The 20,703-nt window shown below is 46.4% G+C and overlaps 1 protein-coding gene across 2 annotated transcripts in view; it reads left to right on the plus strand.

Annotated features, from left to right (window-relative positions):
* Window positions 1-20,703, plus strand: part of ARFGAP3 (ARF GTPase activating protein 3) — a 55,057-nt gene that overhangs the window by 29,995 nt on the left and 4,359 nt on the right. For both annotated transcript variants that reach the window (XM_030855738.2, XM_030855739.2), the window contains exons 10-14: window positions 1,969-2,097; window positions 3,001-3,123; window positions 8,603-8,734; window positions 16,560-16,683; window positions 17,907-17,997. In XM_030855738.2, the coding sequence (XP_030711598.1) occupies window positions 1,969-2,097; window positions 3,001-3,123; window positions 8,603-8,734; window positions 16,560-16,683; window positions 17,907-17,997 (599 nt within the window). The remainder of the gene's footprint in view (window positions 1-1,968; window positions 2,098-3,000; window positions 3,124-8,602; window positions 8,735-16,559; window positions 16,684-17,906; window positions 17,998-20,703) is intronic.

Raw genomic sequence — 20,703 nt, forward strand, 5'->3', positions numbered from 1 at the left:
ATAATAGTAAAGAAAACCAACTGCCAGATGAAAACAAAACAGAAATCCTGCTTGACTCACAGCAAAAGCAAGATGATTTTTTCCTAGTAAGAAATTCTGTCGTCATTCCCTTTTACTACAGAGAAATGTATTTATATCATTATGGAATTTATACAGTGCCTTTCTTACAAGGAATTCGTGACGTTTTACACAATTTTATAAAATGGATGATAGCTTAGAAATCCTGATAAGGTAGGTATATCATTTTTCAAGGCCCTGAAATTTTGTTGCTATTTTACTAATATGATAATTTACTCTTGTAATTGTTAATATAGGCCTGGTTTTCTTTATGAAAAATTAAGTATTTATAGCATTTTTGGAAATCTGAGAGTGAGAGACAGCGTTTTATTCGTCATTTCTCACCTGGGTGCATTATTTGTCACAAATATTTGAGAGATAGGCGATGAGTATCCGGCTGGTGGTGCAGAGGAAACTATTGGCTGAGAAATGACAACTCCAATTTTTTTTTTCTTTTTTTTTTTAGTTTTTATCGGAGTGTAGTTGGTTTACAATGTTGTGTTAGTTTTAGGTGTACAGCAAAGTGAATCAGTTATACATATACATCTATCCACTCTTGTTTAGATTCTTTTCCCATATAGGCCATTACAGAGTATTGAGTAGAGTTCCCTGTGCTCTACAGTAGGTCCTTATTCGTTATCTATTTTATATATAGTACTGTGTATACGTCAATCCCAGTCTCCCAGTTTATCCCTCCCTGCTCCTTAACCCCTGGTAACCGTAAGTTTGTTTTCTACATCTGTAACTCTGTTTCTGTTTTGTAGATAAGTTCATTTGTACCCTTTTTTTAGATTCCACGTATAAGCTATATCATATGATATTTGTCTTTCTCTGTCTGACTTACTTCACTCAGTATGACAATTTCTAGCTCCATCCATGTTGCTGCAAATGGCATTATTTTGTTCTTTTTTATAGCTGAATAGTATTCCATTGTGTGTGTGTGTGTGTGTGTGTGTGTGTGTGTGTGTGTATATACATCTTCTCTATCTATTCCTCTGTTGATGGACATTTAGGTTGCTTCCATGCCCTGGCTATTGTAAATAGTGCTTCAATGAACATTGGGGTGCATGTATCTTTTCAAATTATGGTTTTCTCCAAATATATGCCCAGAAGTGGTATTACTGGAGATAACTCCATTTTAAATGCTCTCAGAGCCTGATTACATAAAGAGACCCTACAGGAAATTTTCTTGTAAACTGAAGAACCCTTTTGCAGTGAAGTAATCCCTTCTTAATTTATCTATTTGTTAAGTCAAATTTGTATATATATATATATATATTTTTTTTTTTTTTTTTTTTTGCGGTATGTGGGCATCTCACTGCTGTGGCCTCTCCCGTTGCGGAGCACAGGCTCCGGACGCGGAGGCTCAGCGGCCATGGCTCACGGGCCCATCTGCTCTGCGGCATGTGGGATCTTCCTGGACCAGGGCACGAACCCGTGTCCCCTGCATTGGCAGGTGGACTCTCAACCACTGCGCCACCAGGGAAGCCCTTGTATATATTTTTTATCTTAAACCAGAGCAGACCAACGAGACTAACCTTGTACTTTTGATATGTAATGTTGAAGTATAGTAAAATATTGGTCCAAGTAAGAAATTCTGCTTTTTACTATCCTTTAGAGAGATAATTTCAGTATACATCATGTTATGACATGATAATAAGTGATATAAACTAGAACAGCAATGTAAGTCCAGCAGCAACCAAAAAGTATCTGTAAACTCATTCAGAGTTTCTTGAGCATCTACTCAAAAAAGACCTTTACCCCCCAAAAAATGCCAACTTGCCTTCATAATCGTTAATTATGGAAAGCAGCATGAAGCTACAAGTAGAGTGATATGTTTAATGTTCTTCGTAGTTTAACTCAAGAACAAGAATTAAAGCTAAGTTAAGGAGCATTTGGTTTTTCTGGCAGTGTGTCGTCATTACGATTAGCCTATAAAGATCTTAATATTCAGATGAAGAAAGATGAAAAGATGAACATGAGTGGCAAAAAGAAGGTGGAATCAGAGAGACTTGGCATGGGATTTGGAAACTGCAGAAGGTATGTAAGACTCTGCTTTCTTGGATTTCAGAATTTAAACTAGTTTGCTAATCATGAACGGATTTTCCTTGTTAATTTCAACTTCAGAACTGTTTTCTCATTACTCACTTTCTTCAGTTGTTTTGCTTTGCTCTAATACAGTCCGCCCGCAGCCCTCTGTACCCACAGGTTCTGCATTTGCAGATTCAACCAACTGGGGATTGAAAATGTTTGGGGGGGGGGATTCCAGAAAGTTCTAAAAAGCAAAACTTGAATTTGCTGCATATACCACTCTTAGGGGCAACTATTTACATAGTATTTACATTGTATTTGCAATTATTTACGTAGCATTTACATTGTCTTAGGTGTTATTAGTAATCTAGAGATGATTTAAAGTACAAAGGAATACTGTGGATTTTTTTTATCTGCTGGGGTCCTGGAAGCAATCCCCCTCAGAAGCCGAGGGACAGCGGTGTTCACTATAGCATGAAAAATTCCAAATTTGATTCTTAGGTAAAAGGAAATCGGTCTGACTTGTCATTAAGTGGATGCCATAAACATAACTGATACATGTGACTGTATTTTGTATAATTAGTTACAGGCCTCACTAAAGTCCAGTATTTTTCAATGCTTACACCAAAACAATATTTTTTTATTGCTCATGTTTTTAACCCCACTAGTAAGTATATTTTTATTGAGAGTGTAAATTAAAACATTCATGGGAATTCCCTGGCGGTCCAGAGGTTAGGACTCCACACTTCCGCTGCTGGGGGCCCGCGGTTCGATCCCCGGTCGGGGAACTAAGATCCCAGAAGCTGCGCGGCGAGGCCAAAAAAAAAAAAAAAGATTCGTTCTTTGGTGAACACGCAAGTGTCCTCGTGAACTAATATTATTCTTTTCTATTTTATTCTCTATTTTCTCCAGTGGTATTTCACATTCAGTGACTTCAGATTTGCAGACCATTGAACAGGAAACGCCAATCCCAGCGAAACCAAGAAAAAAGTATAGCGACGACAGTGATGACTTGCATTTTACTTCCAGCTCAAGGTAACCTGGTAGAAATCATCTTTAAAGTGTCTTTTTGAAAAGCAGTGATCACTATGGACTCACGAGTTTATTTGCGTTAGGAACAAACACAAATCAGTGTACTTCATTGTTTTTAAAAGCTTTGGCTGGAGTCAAGGACGTCCTTTGGAAAAAAATCGGGGTAACCCCCTTTAGTGGATGATGTTTGCTAATACTGAAATGTTTGATAATAAAATCTGCACCCCGGAGTTAAAATTAGAGGTGGGAAAGTTGTATTTATCTAAAATGTGAAATTGGAGAAATAAGCAGAATCCCAAAGGTGTATGTTAAGCTGTTCAGTCTTATTCCAACAGTTGGAATATTTCACAGCTGCGCCTTCAGCAGCTTCTTTTGTTTTCAGGATACCAGCTTCTGGAGTCTCCAGTTGGCAGGATAGACTATTAAATAAACGCTCTTTGTGTGTGCATTTTTATGAATGTAAAACACTGTTGCTTTCAGAGGGGCGTCCCGGGATAAAGCCTAGGCCCCGTCCTTCAGCGCTCCCCATCCGACGGGGACAAGTTGCCTAACTCCAGCGTGAAGCTGACCATGGAGAGGCCGTGGTTCAGGTTCAAGCCACTGCAGAGGCCGAAAACAAGTTTAACTTGAATTGACTCACTCTGTGCGGTTCCTCCCAGAACCTGATCAGCACAGGGCGGCCTGCTTCACAGGCACCAAGTAAACTTGGGGTGTCAGGAGGCGGGCACCAGCTGGGAAGCTGGGCGACCTGGACTCGAACCCTGGCCCTGCCACTTACTGACTGTGTGATCTGGGCTGAGCTCTGTAACCTCCCTGTGCTACAGCTTCTTCATCTGTAAGTTAGGGACACCAGCAGTGCCAACCTTTCAGGGTGTGCAAGGGTTAAATGAGTTAATACAGAGCACTGGGAATAGTGCTGTCATGTTTAGCTGCTATTATTGTATAGAAACTCAGTTCAGGAGATGTGTGACTCAGTCTAAACGTTTAATTACTATTGTTAGATACTTAAATTAACCTCATTGAGGGCCGCCTTCAAGTTTGGAGTTCGGGGAAATTGAATGTGTGCCCATCAGTAATGGGCGGTCCCTACAAGGAGACGCCATCACTCACTCACATCTCAAAGGGCATTACTGTTGTCTGGCAATTACACAGGCTTGAAGCGTTTTCATATACATAACAGATATAAATATATGTTAACTAATTAGAATCTAATCCTGAAATTCTGTAGTCTCCTGTCAAAGTTCATAGGTAAGGAATTGTAATACAGAGAACTATCTTTAAATCATTCTGCTAGCGTAGCTTCACATTACTTCAAGTCCAGATATTTAACCCCCAGAAAAGTTAGTAGTTTAGAGGTGTTCCCTGGCAGTGCTTTCAGAGACAGGGTGGTTTGATGTTTGCTGCTTGTGAGTAACCTGTATAACATACAGGGTTTCAGGTTACTTAGAGGTAACTTCCAAATCATGCCTTTTAAAGTATTTAAATACATTTTCTACAGGCTAAAATTAAATGCCTAACTTGATTTGAAGGCTGCATGTGTGTCGGATGTGCACACTAGATGAGAGGAGGATGTGTCCGGGTCAAGAAAACCCCCAGTGGTGCAGGGTCTACACTCGCCTGCTTGGCTTCTCCACAAAGCCTTTTTGATTATTTCACTTCTCATTACAACTCCTATGCAGAGGAGAGCATAGGCAAGTAAAGGAAGTAGGTTTCCAGCTCCATGAGTGGTGCCGCTTGGTCACAGGGTTGGAAGGAGAGGTGGCTGCGGGTGAGGACGGGCCCTGGGGGGCAGCTGGGGAGCCTTGCTCCTGGGGGGCTTCCTCTGCCCGTTGGGAGCTTTAGGAATCCTGTTGGCCTCCCTCTCCAAAAGCTTAGTCAAAAGACTTAGACCTAAAGGCCTTCGTTGCTATGGAACAATTATTTATGGTTTGAAACCGGGGAGCAGATGGCGTTTTTATGTTGACCGCACTTACTGGATTCCTGCCAGAGACCTTGGTGTGTTGTTTATCATCACCTGCAGGTTGTCTAATGGGAACGTAAACGCCTCTGCTGGTCCTCCTTATGGTAGCTACTATTGGTAGAACAATACTTACTTTGGCAAATGAAGTCAAATAAACACGGACTCTCGGAAAGCAGGCGTATTCCATGAAGAGCTCTCATTGCTTCCAAATAATTCATTAGCCCATTAGAGCTTGAATATTATGAATTATGAAAGAGTACTGTTTCTATTAAAAATAAGACCAACCATATCTTGGGGATTTGTTTTTTTGTTTGTTTTTTTGAGTTCCATTGTTTCCAGGATATAAACAATGTAATTATATATTGAGTACCAAATAATGAAACTAGAACAACTTGTTCAGCCTTATAAAGCCAGTGTGGCCTTCAGTGGAACAGACAGTTGTCTATAGCTGTAAATCAGATATGTGCTATTAGGGTACTCTTATCAAGGGATTGTAAGGAATGTTTTCAGGTTGGGTGAAGACAGACTGGGAGGGCGAAAATAAAAATGAAATGTATTAAGAACAAGGATCTAGAAATCAAAACATTAGAAAGTCAATAAAGATTTGGAGATCCGGGGCAGCTGTTGTGTTTCCGAGGAAAGACAGGTGCCCCACAGCCATTGGTGGATGCCCGTCCTCCACCGCATCCTCCCTGGTGCATCGGGAGGCCCTCCCGCACTGCGTACACCATGTAGGAGCACAGGGAGCCTCGCTGGTGAGTGGTGGGAAGGGCACCCTCCCCGCCGCAGTGCAGAGAATACGACGTAACGGGCTCCTGCTCATCAGTAGGACCCTAGCAGAATGGCTTTCTCTCTCCTGATTTTTTAATTGTCCAGTCATTAAAAAAAAAAAAAAAATCCGATGGCCCTACATTCCAGGATAAGCACTTTGGCTTATCGGAATGAAGAATATTCCCTTAGAGTGATACTAAATTCAAAAAGTCCTGAGTACCAGTGCCTCAGAGTTGTGAAGGGCCTGGAAGTTCCACCCACCTCCATCCAGTGCTCACCCCCACCCCACCACAGAGCCCTCCAGGAGACAACGCAGCCCCTTAGCACTCCTTCCCCTCCCCTCCCTTCTCCCCCTTCCCTCCCTCCTCCCCTCCCTCCTCCCCTCCCCTCCCTCCCCTCCCTCCTCCCCCTCCTCCCCCTCCCTCCTCCCCCTCCCTCCTCCCCCTCCCTCCTCCCCTCCCTCCTCCCCCTCCTCCCCCTCCCTCCTCCCCCTCCTCCCCCTCCTCCCCGTCCCCTCCCTCCTCCCCTCCCCTCCCTCCTCCCCCTCCCCTCCCTCCTCCCCTCCCCTCCCTCCTCCCCCTCCTCTCCCTTCTCCCTCTCCCCCTCCTCCTCCTCCCCCTCCTCTCCCTTCTCCCCCTCCCCCTCCTCCTCCTCCCCCTCCTCCTCCCCCTCCTCCCCCTCCCCTCCCTCCTCCCCTCCCCTCCCTCCTCCCCCTCCTCTCCCTTCTCCCCCTCCCCCTCCTCTCCCTTCTCCCCCTCCCCCTCCTCTCCCTTCTCCCCCTCCCCCTCCTCCCCCTCCCCCTCCTCCTCCTCCCCCTCCTCCTCCCCCTCCTCCCCCTCCCCTCCCTCCTCCCCTCCCTCCTCCCCTCCCTCCTCCCCTCCCCTCCCTCCTCCCCTCCTCCCCCTCCTCCTCCTCCAGGCAGCCTTTCAGTCCAACAGCAGCTCCATGAGAAACACTGCCCTATGCTTACATATCTCCCTGGGTTTCTGAGCTCAGATCAGTCAACCTCATAAGGGCAGGGTCTGAGTATGTCTCCTTGCCCAGTATCCTCACCCAGCAAGTGCCTGGCTCCTCATAGGTGCTTATTAAGTAGTTTTAAAATTCCTTATTGAATCGGTCCTAATTCTTTCACTTGGTCCCTTAGAAATATGTCCGTCAGATATTTGAAGGTAACTTTCCAGGCCAACAAGTGGATCACATCTTTCAAACCTTCTTTCTCAGACGTGACTTCGAGCCTCTTCGTTGTTCTGGTCTCTTCTCTGAACAGGGATTGGTTGTCTCTGTTCTCTGAACAGAGCCCAGTGGCTCAGGCTCATCCGCTGATCAGCCGCAGGGAGAGCCTGGTCAGTTTCTAGCTGAAATCCAGATACGCTTTGAACACTGCGTGTTTTCCTTCCTGGAGAGAGAGGGCTAGTGTAACCAGCTTTGTTCTTAATGACCTCCTTGCCAGAGAATGCAGAAACCACATTCGGAAATTCTGCCTTTTTTCTATTATTCATATGAAGTCATACAATCTGCTTCAAACGGCAGGTTTATGCCCCCTCCTTTTTCTGGTTTTTTTCCTGCGAGAATAAAAGAGTATATTGAGTCTTTTCCCCCGCCCCCCATCTTAGCTCATGAACTCCTTATGCCCTCGGGGCTTGGCCCTCACCTTGTTTCCTGTGTGCTTCCATTCTTACTCTCTGCAGAAACCTTGGTGACATTTTTGAAGCCTCTGTGTTCTCTTCCTTCATCCTTCCTTTCCTCAGGCCCAAGCATTGGGATCCGCGTCTCTCTTCTGAACTTCGGGAACCACCTTTATAAGGAGTGCATGCCTGGCCGGGTTGTTTTCCGCCCTAAGCGGTCCTGAACTCTGAGGTGGCACACGGTCACTTTCCACTGCGGCTCTGGCACGTCCGCCTCACCTGTCAATCTCTGTCCTGTTCCAGGCAAACCCTGCTGCTCTTGGTCAAACGTTTTTCTCCCACCACTCAGGACCAAAAGCTGTCCCTGAGCCTTGCTCTCTCAGCGATGCCCTGCTCAGTGACGCTCAGCTAATGAAAGTGTAAACCCACCCAGAAGGCCAGCAGCTCCCCTGAGATGCTTACAGACAAAGCTCACGTCAAGCTCCAGACTGAAGAGCATCTCGGGGCGGTGGTCCCGTGACAGCGATTCCAGGAGAAGGCTTGTCAGCGTCACTTACACTGAGGGCTGCTTGCTGTTAGGGATGGTGCCTTATACCGTGGCTGACGTGGCCGGATTGGCAACAAAGAGCTCCTCGGATGGGCTTGAAGCATTATTTGTGACTAACCTATAGTGGGGTAGCACTCAAAGACGTCATGCGCTGTTGGGATAAGCTAGGTTACGCTGCAGTGAGAAATACTCCCCCCCCACCCCCCCGCCCTGATCTTTAGGGCTTAACGCAATGATGGTTTGTCTCTCATTCGCTAAAGTCAGCTGAGGGTACAGGTGATTGTCCAGCTTACCTGTCCTTCTGGTGGAATCTTGATTGTCCAGGTGGATGGTGGTTTCACCTGTCCGAGGCTGAAGCACCTGGAAAACCCGACCTCTTCCATGCGGCGAGGGAAGAGAAGACTGGGCACCTGAAAGGCCTTGGAAATGACTCGCCTTATGTCTGCTCCTGTTGCACTGGCCAGATCACATGGCTGCCCCCAACTCCAAAGAGGCCGGGAAGGGCGGTCCCCATGCACCGGATGTGAGTGGACATCGGTCAGGTCCTCCAAAGTCACTGTTCTGCTCTCTCTCATACAGGTACTTTGACGAGCCAGTGGAGTTAAGGAGCAGTTCTTTTTCTAGCTGGGATGACAGTTCGGATTCCTTTTGGAAAAAAGAGACCGTCAAAGACACTGACATCATTCTAAAAACCACAGGCCACACAGACAGGTATGAATACCAGAGCAGTGGGATTGTAAATAGTGACTCTATGCATCTCTAGGGAAATTCTCTAACACTAGTAAATGATTTTGTTGTACTATTTCAAGAATATTCTTTGTATCCTGGTCTGTATTCTGACCTCACAGTTTTTCCTTTCCCAGAATGTCATATAATTGGAGGCATGCAGTAACCAGCCCTGTTAGACAGGCTTCTTTGACTTTTCGTAGTGCACTTGAGATTCATTCATGTTGCTGTGTTCCTCCATCTTTATTTTTGAGTCTGTTTATCCATTTACCTGTCAAAGAACTGTCTACAGTTTTTGGTGATTATGAATGAAGGGCTGTATAATGTATCGTCCAAACCAGGGAACTCTTTATAGAGTGCAGGGGGACAATGCTAGTATGTTGGGACAACAGGTGTGACCTGGGATTGTCCTCGGTGACTGGAATGTACCGTCATCCTACTCATTTTGTATCCTGCGTAATGTGGAGCAGTGTCTTACGTGCATGACAATGTATTCAGTATTTACTAATTGATCCGTGGAACTGAAGAGTGAAATAACAGGCCTATTTTTTTTTTTTTTCGGTACACGGGCCTCTCACTGCTGTGGCCTCTCCCGTTGCGGAGCACAGGCTCCGGACGCACAGGCTCAGTGGCCATGGCTCACGGGCACAGCTGCTCCGCGGCATGTGGGATCTTCCCGGACCGGGGCACGAACCCGCGTCCCCTGCATCAGCAGGCGGACTCTCAACCACTGCGCCACCAGGGAAGCCCAACAGGCCTATTTTAAATAGCAAAATTCATTCAAATGTTGTGTGGTTTGGATATTTATTCATTTTTCTAATTAGAATATCCAGCCTTTTCAAAGTGGCCTAAAATCCTTTTACAAAATTACTGCTGTTGGCTTTCTAAAAAGCGAAATGGCGTGTGCACACATTATAAATGAGAAGTGCGTTTGCCGTACCTCAAATCAGCTTAACCTGTTTTTGTTCTTTGTGCTGAGAACATTTAAGCTCTACTCTCTTCCCACAGTTCAAGTAACACTACAGGATTATTAACTATGATCACCATGCTGTACGTCAGATCCCCAGAACTTATTCATCTGGTAAATGAAAGTTTGTACCCTTTGACCAACATCTGCCCCCATCTCCCTGGGAACCGCTATTCTGCTCTCTGTTTCTTTGAGTTCAACTTCTTCTTTTTTAGATTCTGCATCCAAGTGAGGACATACAGTATTTGTCTTTCTCTGGCTTCCTCCAGGTTCATCCATGTTGTCACAAATGGCAGGATTTCCTTCTTTCTTTTTTATAGCAGAATATTATCCCATTGTATATCATACTACATTTTCTCTATCCGTTCACCCATTGACGGATACTTAGGCTGCTTCCATATCTTGCCTATTGTGAATAATGCGGCCATGCACACGGGGCTGCAGAGATCTCTTCATGATACTGACTTTGTTTCCTTCAGACATATATACCCAGAAGTGGGATCATATGGTAGTTCTACTTTTAATTTTTTTATGAACTCCCACACTGCTTTCCATGTGACTATACTAATTTCCATTCCCAACAGTGGTATACAAAGGTTCCCTTTTCTCCAGTCCTCACCATCACTTATCTCATGTCTTCTTGACAATAGCCATCCTAACAGGTGTGAGGGGGTATATCTCACTGTGGTTTTGATTTCCATTTCTCTGATGATCACTGATGTTGAACACCTTTTCATATACCTGTTGGCCTTAAACTTCCCTCTTAGTACTGCTTTTGCTATATCCCGTAAGTGTTTCCATTTTTATTTGTTTTAAGATATCCTTTTTTTCTTTTAAATTGAAGTAAAGTTGATTTACAATATTGTGTTAGTTTCTGGTGTACAGCAAAGTGATTCAGATAGATAGATAGATAGATGCAACTGAATATGTAAGAATATATATATATATTCTTTTTCATATCCTTTTCCATTATAAGTTATTATAAGGTATTGAGTGTAGTTCGCTGCGCTTTATAGTAGGACGATGTTGTTTCTCTATTTTATTTTATTTTTTAGAAAATTGGTGGGATTTTTTTTTTTATTATTTTTTTTTATTTTTGGCTGCATTGGGTCTTCATTGCTGTGTGTGGGCTTTCTCTAGTTGCAGTGAGCAGGGGCTACTCTTCGTTGTGGTGTCTGGGCTTCTCACTGCAGTGGCTTCTCTTGTTGCAGAGCATGGACTCTAGGTGCACGGGCTTCAGTAGTTGTGGCACGTGGGCTCAGTAGTTGTAGCTCATGGGCTCTAGAGCGCAGGCTCAGTAGTTGTGACGCACGGGCTTAGTTGCTTCGCAGCATGTGAGATCTTCCTGGACCAGGGCTCAAACCCGTATCCCCTGCATTGGCAGGCGGATTCTTAACCACTGTGCCACCAGGGAAGCCCTCTATTTTACATTGATATGTAGTAGTGGTATCTGTTAATCCCAAACTCCTAATTTATCCCTTCCCCCAGCTTTCCCCTTTGGTAACCTTAAATTTGTTTTCTTTTTTAGTGAGTCTGTTTGTTTTGTAAATAAGTTCATTTGTATCATCTTTTTTAGATTCCACGTGTAAGTGATATCATATGAAATTTGGCTTTCTCTGTCTGACTTTCTTCACTTAATATGATAATCTCCAGGTCCATCCATGTTGCTGCAGATGGCATATTTCACCCTTTTTTATGGCTGAGTAGTATTCCATTGCATACATATAAACCACATCTTCTTTATCCATTCATCTGTCAATGGACATTTAGGTTGCTTCCACGTCTTGGCTATTGTAAATAGTGCTGCTATGAACACTGGGGTGCATGTATCTTTTAGAATTAGAGTTTTTGCCTTTTCTGTATATATGCCCAGGAGTAGGATTGCTGGATCATGTGGTAGCTCTATTTTTAGTTTTTTAAGGAACCTCCATACTGTTCTCCATAGTGGCTGCACCAACTTACATTCCCATCAACAGTGAAGGAGGGTTCCTTTTTCTCAACACCCTCCAGCAATTATTATTTGTAGACTTTTTGGTGATGGCCATCCTGACCAGTGTGAGGTGCTACCTCATTGTAGTTTTGATTTGCGTTTCTCTAGCAATTAGTGATGCTGAGCGTCTGTGGATGTGCCTGTTGGCCATCTGCATGTCTTCTTTGGAGAAATGTCTATTTCTGCTCATTTTCTGATTGGGTTGTTTGTGGGTTTTTTTGATATCGAGCTGTAGGAGCTGTTTTGTATATTTTGGAAATTAAGCCCTTGTTGGTCGCATCACTTGTAAATATTTTCTCCCATTCTGTGGGTTGTCTTTTCATTTTGTTTATAGTTTCCTTTACTGTACAAAAGCTTATAAGTTTGATTAGGTCCCATTTGTTTACTTTCGCTTTTATTTCTTTTGCCTTGGGAGACTGACCTAAGAAAACATTGGTACAATTTATGTCAGAGAATGTTTTGCCTATGTTCTCTTCTAGGAGTTTTTCGGTGTCATGTCTTATATTTAAATCTTTAAGCCATTTTGAGTTTATTTTTGTGTATGGTGTGAGGGAATGTTCTCCTCCATTGATTTACAGCATCCAGCTTTCCCAACACCACTTGCTGAAGAGACTGTCTTTTCTCCATTGTATATTCTTGGCTCCTTTGTTGAAGATTGTGTTTTCAGGTATCCTTTAATTCCCCTTTTGGTCTCTTCTTGGACCCGTTGGTTGCTCAGGCGTGTGCTGTTTAATTTCCACCTATTTATGGGGTTTTCACTTTTCCTCCTGTTATTGATTTCTACTTTCATACTCCTGTGGTTGGAAAAGATACTTAACGTGATTTCAACCTTCTTAAATTTCTTAAGACCTAAATATCATTCAGATTTGTGTGTGACTTAGCCCGTGATTCATCCTGGAGAATGTTCTGTGTGTGCTTGAGAATGTGTGTTCCGCTGCTATAGGATGGAACGTCCTGAATATGTCTTTTGTTCCATTTGGTTCAAGTCCAGTTTTCCTTATTGATTTTCTGTCTGGATGATCTGTCCATCGTTGAAAGTGGGATATTAAAGTCCTCTATTATTATTGCAGTACTGTCTATTTCTCCCTTCAGATCTGTTAATATTTGCTTATTATATTTAGGTGTTCCTGTGTTGGGTGCATAAATATTTGCCGTTGTTATATCCTCTTGATGAATTGACCCTTTAATCATTCTATAAAGACCTTTGTCTCTTGTTACAGTTTGTGACTTAAAGTCGGTTTTGTCTGATATGAGTATGGCTCTCCCTGCTCTCTTTTGGTTTCCATCTGCATGGAATAGCTTTTTCCATCTCTTTACTTGCAGCCTATGTGTGTCCCTAAAGCTGAAGTGAGTCTCCTACAGGCAGTATATAGTTGTATCTTGTTTTTGTTTTTGTTTTTTTTTAATCCATTCAGACACTCTGTGTCTTTTGATTGGAGAATTTAATTTGTTTGCATTTAAAATAATTGTTGAGGGCTTCCCTGGTGGCGCAGCGGTTGAGAGTCCGCCTGCCGATGCAGGGGACACAGGTTTGTGCCCCGGTCCGGGAAGATCCCACATGCCGCGGAGCGGCTGGGCCCGTGAGCCATGGCCACTGAGCCTGCGCATCCGGAGCCTGTGCTCCGCAACGGAAGAGGCCACAACAGTGAGAGGCCCGCGTACCACAAAAAAAAAAAAAAAAAAATTGTTGATAGTTAAGGATGTACTATTGCCATATCTCATTAACTGTTTCTTGGCTGTTTTTGTAGCTCTTCTATTTGTTGCTTCCTCTCTTGCTGTCTTCCTTTGTGATTTGATGATTTTCCATAGTGGTATGTTTTGATTCCTTTCTCTTTTTCTTTTGTGTTTCTACTATAGGTTTTTGCTTTGTGATTACCATGAGGCTTACATAAAACATCTTACAGTTATAGCAGTCTATTTTAAGCTAATAACAATTTAACTTAGATTGCATACAAAATCTCTACTCTTTTACTCTCCTTCCCTACATTTTATGTTTTTTATGTCATAATTTACATCTTTTTATATTGTGTATCCACTAATAAATTACTGTAGCTATCGTTGTTTTTACCGCTTTTGTCTTTTAACCTTTATACTAGAGTTAAGTGATTTATACACCACTATTACAGTATTAGAGTGTTCTGAATTTGGCTATATGCTTACCTTCACCGGCGAGTTTTATACTTTCCTATGTTTTCATGTTACTGATTAGCATCCTTTCATTTTAGCTTGAAGAGCTCCTTCTAGCATTTCTTGTAGGACAAGTCTGGTGGCTGGCAGTTGTGTTTGTGTTTGTTTTTCCAGCACTTTGAATATATCATCCCACTATATTCTGGCCGTCAGGATTTCTGCAGAGAAATCTGCTTATAGCCTTACAGGGCTTCCATTTTATAGAATGAGTTTCTTTCTCTTGCTGCTATCAAAATTCTCTCTTTGTCTTTGATTTTTGACAGTTTTATTATATATTTCTTGGTGAAGATTTCTTTGGGTTGAATCTGTTTGGGGACCTATGAGCTCCATGTATCTGGATGTCCACATATCTCTCCAGATTTGGGAAGTTTTTAGAGATTATTTCTTTAAATAAGCTTTCCGCCCCTTTCTTCCTCTCTTCTCCTGGGACTCCCACAATGCATGAATTGTGTTCTTGATGGTGTCCCATAATTGACATAGGCTTCTTTGCTCTTTTTCTTGTTTTCTTTCTTCTCTTCTGACTGGATAATTTCAAATGGGTTGTCTTCAAGTTCACAGATTCTTTCTTCTGCTTCAGTGGTCTGCAACCTTTTTGGCTCCAGGGACCAGTTTCGTGGAAGACAATTTTTCCACGGCCCGGGATTCGGGGGTGGGGGGTGGTTTCAGGATGGTTCAAGCGCATTACCTTTATTGTGTACTTTATTCCTATTATTATTACATTATAATATATAATGAAATAATTATACAACTCACCATAATGCAGAATCAATGGGAGCCCTGAGCTTGGTTTCACTTGCCACTCACTGACAGGTTTTGTTTTGTTTTTCAAATTTATTTATTTTACCTATTTACTTATTTATTTTTTATTTTTGGCTGCGTTTGGTCTTCACTGCCACGTGCCAGCCCTCTTCCAATTGTGGCGAGCAGGGCCACTCTTCACTGCAGTGCACAGGCCTCTCAACACAGCGGCCTCTCTTGTTGCAGAGTATGGGCTCCAGGTACGTGGGCCTCAGTAGCTGTGACCCGTGGGCTCCAGAGTGCAGGCTCAGCAGTTGTGGCACACGGGCCCAGATGCTCCACGGCACACGGGATCCTCCCAGACCAGGGCTCAAACCAGTGTCCCCTGCACTGGCAGGCGGACCCTCAACCACTGTTGCCACCAGGGAAGTTCCCACTGACAGGGTTTTGATGAGTCTGCAAGCAATTGACTTATTATGGTTTCTGTGCAGTCAGACCTCCCTGCTAATGATAATGTGTATTTGCAGCCGCTCCCCAGCGCTAGCATCACCACCTCAGCTCTACCTCAGATCATCAGGAATTAGATTCTCATAAGGAACGCACAACCTAGATCCCTCCCACATGCAGTTCTGGTTCGAACCTACTGGGTTCATGCTCCTATGCGAATCTAATGCCGCCGCTGATCTGACAGGAGGTGGAGCTCAGACGGTAATGCGAGCGATGGGAAGCGGTTATGATTTCTGTCTCTGTGTTGAACTTCTCATTTTATCTGTGTATTATTTCCCTGATTTTATTGAGGTGTCTGTGTTCTTGTAGGTTGATGAGCTTCCTTAAAACAATTATTCTGAATTCTTTGTCAGGCAATTCTTTGGGATCAGTTACTGGAAAATTATTGTTTCCCTTGGCGGTATCATGTTTCCTTGGTTTTTCATGTTCCTTGGAGTCTTGTGTTGCTGTCTTTGCATTTGAAGGAGCCATCGCCTCCTCCAGTCTTTAGTGCCTGGCTTTGGGTGAGAAATGCCTTCAGTAGTCAGCCCTGCTGGAGATGCGGAGGCTTACTCAGACCTTTGCTATGGATGCATTCATTCCACACTTCTTATTCCTCTTGGGGGTGACATCTCAGGATGGTATGTCTTTTCTCAGTCCCACAGAGCAGGGCCAGGTGCTGAGAGCCTCCTGCTTGCTCTCCGCAGGGTGGTGCCCTGAAATGCTCGGGTGCTGTGCCCTCTGTGAATCCCAGAGTTGGGCTGACTTTGCACATGCTCACTTTCTGTCTGCAAAGGCTTGCCCTCACCATCCGCAGGGGCATGTGCAGGGAGCCAGCTGTGGGGCCAAAGGTGCATGGGTGAGGCATGCAGAGCGTTGGAGGGCCAGTTGGGGGCTCCCCAGGCAAAGCGTATCCAGTGGTTTGTGAGCAGGCCTCCTCGTGGAGTTCGGGAAGTGGTTAGTGGAATGCACACAGCTTTGATGAGTTCTGAGCCCTGGCTGCTCTGCTTCCAGCCTCCGCAGCCCCTAAGCTGTGTCGGTCACCTCAGTATCCTGGGTGGGATGAGAAAGAAAGAGGCACCCTTGGCAATGTCCCACACAGCTGGGGAGACCAGGCACCCGCTCACCACCCTCTCACCTTCCCCCGTGGGAGAAATTGCAGGCCCCGTGGATCCCTCTTGGCACTGAGCTGTGCTGCCTTGGAGGAGGAGTGACATGGGCCCAGTGAAACTATTCCTCTTACCCTCTTTAATGCATCCAGTCTCGGATTTTTTGCTCCAGCAGTGTGCTGGACCCTCTCTGCCGGACTCCTGGACTCCCACAAAGGCATTCTCATCTGTGGGTGATTGTCAAAACCAGTGTTCTCTAAGGGGTAATGGGAGAAAACTCCTATTTCATCATCTTACTGACGTCATTCCTGTTTTGGCTGTTGCTAACTGTAGACCTACTGCTCGCCGCAAGCCAGACTATGAGCCAGTTGAAAATACAGATGAGGCCCAGAAGAAGTTTGGCAACGTCAAAGCCATTTCCTCAGATATGTACTTTGGAAGACAAGCCAAAGCTGACGTAAGTGCCCAGGGAGTTTCTGTGTGGTCCCCACAGAGCAGGAAGCCAGCAGGGCCACGGGAGGTGTGGGAGGAGGTGCTGGATGCTGAGTGAGATGGAGTCAGGCTGCAAGGGACCCCTGTCCCCAGAGTGCTGGAGCAGGACTCGAGCCCAGGTCTTTCTGACTAATCGCCCCACTTTGCCGCTCCAGCTAGAGGAGTGATGGGAAGGCAGGGACAGTGTCTCATCTTTCTCTCATTCCTTTCTCAGTGTTTTGAATAGCCATCCATTCGATACCTTTTGAGTAAATTTCAGGAGATTTTTGATACACCTGTAATTTACTTAGCAATTTTTTAACCATAGTTAAATGAAGTATACAGATAGATTCTCGAGGGTAGGTATATTTATTTTCAGAAAAGAGATTATTGCCTGTTTTCTCAGAAATGTTAATGAGCTTATCTTAGCGGAGTCTGGCTAAGCAGTAAGACTCAAATGGAAATGAGGAGCTTAAAGGTTTCCTTTTAATTGTGAAGCACTAATGTGCTTACGCAAAACTCTTAGAGATACGTGTTATTACTAGGCTTCCTGCACGATACAGAGAATAATTATTTCCTAAAGTACCGATTTTATTTTGTAGCAGTAGAAATTCCACTAGCTTTTTTTTGCGCGGTACGCGGGCCTCTCAGTGTTGTGGCCTCTCCCGTTGCGGAGCACAGGCTCCGGACACGCAGGCCCAGTGGCCATGGCTCATGGGCCCAGCCGCTCCGCGGCACGTGGGATCCTCCCGGACCGGGACACGAACCCATGTCCCCTGTATCGGCAGGCGGACTCCCAACCACTGCGCCACCAGGGAAGCCCTCCACTAGCATTTTGAGTGTATTTAGAGTTGCCACTTGGCTATTCTCCACCCACTAAAATCTGCCTTGTCTTAAAGTTGACAACATTCAAGTTCAGTTAGGAAATCATATAAGGCTATTGGGAGAGAGCTTCTTGGAGCGGCCTTTCCTGGCAGCTGGGTGAGAGCAGCACATGACAGAGCTGTCACTGTCACTCTCCCTCTGGGTTCCCCTCCACTGACCGTTGTTGGCCGTGGCATTGTGCGTTCACCTGTCTGCTTGTGACCCGCAGGACGTGAGCGTCATGCCGGCCCCCAGCCCAGCCGTGATAGCTCCTCGGTGATTCTTTCTGCAGAATTGCTCATGGTGTTTGGAGCCTAATGTTTCTTTCCTCCTGGTCTTGTCTAGTATGAAACCAGGGCTCGGCTGGAGAGGCTTTCGGCAAGTTCCTCCATCAGTTCTGCTGACCTGTTTGATGAGCAGAGGAAGCAGACGGCAGGTAATGAGGCTGGTCTCCACCGTGTCTGCGGCATGAATACATTTCCTCTGGACAGGGCTTTGTACTTTACCAGGATTGTTAGCGGCCATTATTTGATGCTCCTATGGCCTCTGTAAGTCAGGCAGAGCAGAAGTTATTATTCCAGGCTTTGCATGTGAAGAGACCAAGTCATGGAATTTAAGCGACGTCCCCAAAGTTACCCGGCATGTCGTCTCCCTGAACTATCGTCACGGGCGGTGGGGTGCCTAGCATGGTGTGAACCTGGTGTCTGGCTCGTGTGGTGTCACAGCCTTGGAGGGGACAGCCCTGGGCTCCCGTGTGACGGGACCCACTCCCTCACTGTGAGACCTGGGGGATTTCAGGTCACCTCGGTCTCCTCCTCTGTAAAATGGGTGGGTAATATCCATACCTACCTCACCAGTTTGTACTGAGGCTGAAATGAGGTCCTTTATGTAAAGTGTCACCTCGGGGTCTGGCACATGGCAGGCCCTCCCAGGCCCCTCCCGGACCCCAGGGGTAGTCAGAGCAGATAGAACAGGTGAGTCCACCAGCCTCCGCCTCCCAGGGGAGACAGAATGGGGCTTTGGAACCAGGCAGGTGGAGAGGAGGGTCCAGACCCCGATGAGGAGATGTCTGGGCCCCCCCCAGGGAGTAAGCCTCAGCACACAGGCCCGTCACGGGCGTCCAGAACCAAGCGCGTCTCTGCTTGTCCCTCTGACCCTGAGCCATAGGAAAGCCGTGTTCCAGTCCCAGTCAGCCCCAAGTCAGGCCTCGGGGGTAAGGGGAGGGCCACGTGTCCCCCTTATGTCACGGCCGACATTCAAGGAGCAGGGTCCTCTGAGGTCATTTCAGGAGCCCACTCGTCAGCAGGAGCACCCAAGCGGAGGGGGATCTCCAAGGCCTTCAAGGCCCGGGACCACCTGCACCCCTCGTCTCCAGTCCTGGAGGAGCTGGGCGTGGGCATAGAGGGACCCCACGCGGGCGGCCGCTGGGCCTTGCAGCCACAGAGAACAACCGTTTTCTGAGCCCAGAGAGAAACAGCCCCAACAGAGAAGGTCATGGGGGAGACGCGAATGCCTGGGGCCTTCCGTGTTGGGGTTTGGGGGCGTTTCAAGAGCCACCGTGGCCCCCGGGGTGAAGCGGGCGCTGCCCAGCTGCTGTGCTGCAGTGAGAGGGAGGGTTCTAGCCAGGTGGGTGGACCAGAGACCTGTGGGACACAGGCCTGGTGCGCGGCCCCTGGGCAGGGAGCGTCCTAGGCCACCCTCTGGCCTCCAGCAGGAGCAGCTGCTTTCTGACGGGCCGTTTCCTGCACTGGGCCTGGGTTGGGGCAGGTGTGGCTCACGGACTTGTGTTCTCATATGCGAACTTTCGGTGTCCTGGCCTCTTGTCAGGGCATTTCCTTGTGCGGCCGCCCCTGGCAGAGGGGTGCTCGGCTCCTGTGGAGGCCTCCCAGGGTCCCGCCTCTGCCCGCCGTGGGTCAGTGCTGGGCTACCTCATGGGCGCCCTGGCACAGGGGCAGGGCAGTCCAGAGAACCTGACAGGTTGAAACTCACCCCTGGCCGTGTTTGTTTTTGTAATTCAAGTTACTGGAAGTTTCACTCTGAAACATTATTGTTTGTTTAAAAAAACCTTTCAGGGCTTCCCTGGTGGCGCAGTGGTTGAGAGTCCGCCTGCCGATGCAGGGGACATGGGTTCGCGCCCTGGTCCGGGAAGATCCCACATGCCGCGGAGCGGCTGGGCCCATGAGCCATGGTCGCTGAGCCTGTGCGTCCGGAGCAACGGGAGAGGCCACAGCAGTGAGAGGCCCGCGTACCACAAAAAAAAAAAAAAAAAAAAAACAACCTTTCAGAGATCAAATGAGCAGCATTTCCAATTGTTGAAGGAAGGCTGCAGCCAGCGATGACGTTTACCTTCCTGTCCCCTTTTAGAGAACAAAGGTCCATTGATGTTTTTTTGGCCCTCTGTGGGTCCCAGACAAGCTCCTGTCCTGGGGACTCGCAGCCCTGATAGGACCATCCTGGGGTGCGAGGCTGCCCAGGGACCCTCAGCCCCTCCCCAGCGGCCAGTGGTCCTGCTTGCAGCACCTGCCCTCCCTTCCCCTCCCTCCTCCATCCCAAACCCAGATGGTTCAGACCACGATTACCCTCATTCTGCATCTCTCATCAGATGCCTTTAATAACTGCTCTAAATGCAAGCGCACTGAACACTGATCATTAAATATTTACTTTTTATTTAGAGTGCATTTCAGCAAAGAGCAAAAGCGGTTTTAAGAGAGTATTCTGTGTTCCTTATCTTAAATGTTTCCCCATCCGTGAAATATCAGTGCCACTGGGTAGATCACCTTTATAATTTCTTCAGGGTTAAGGGGACGATTTCTCCAAATTAGAAATGCCTCCTGGTACTTCCTGGGGGCGCGCTTTAACCCTGGCTTTGCTCCGAGGCCGCTCCCTTCCTGGGTCTGGGAGGGAGTAGATGAGGAGCACACGTAAGCATCCACAGCTGGCACAGTGCCCGTCCCTGCCGTCACTCCAGAGCAGGGTCGGTTGGGGGACGGGGGACGGCCATCGCTGGGCACTGCCTCCGAGGGAGCCACTCAGGCTCAGAGGGAACCAGATGACAGAGCAGAGGTGGCTTTGTTCTTTGTTGAGAGCAGTGTCGGAACAGAAGAAGCTGGAAACCCAGCTTGCCCCTCTGGTGCATTTCTTT

The sequence above is a fragment of the Globicephala melas genome, chromosome 10, assembly GCF_963455315.2.
Source record: "Globicephala melas chromosome 10, mGloMel1.2, whole genome shotgun sequence".
Taxonomy (NCBI): Eukaryota; Metazoa; Chordata; class Mammalia; order Artiodactyla; family Delphinidae; genus Globicephala; species Globicephala melas.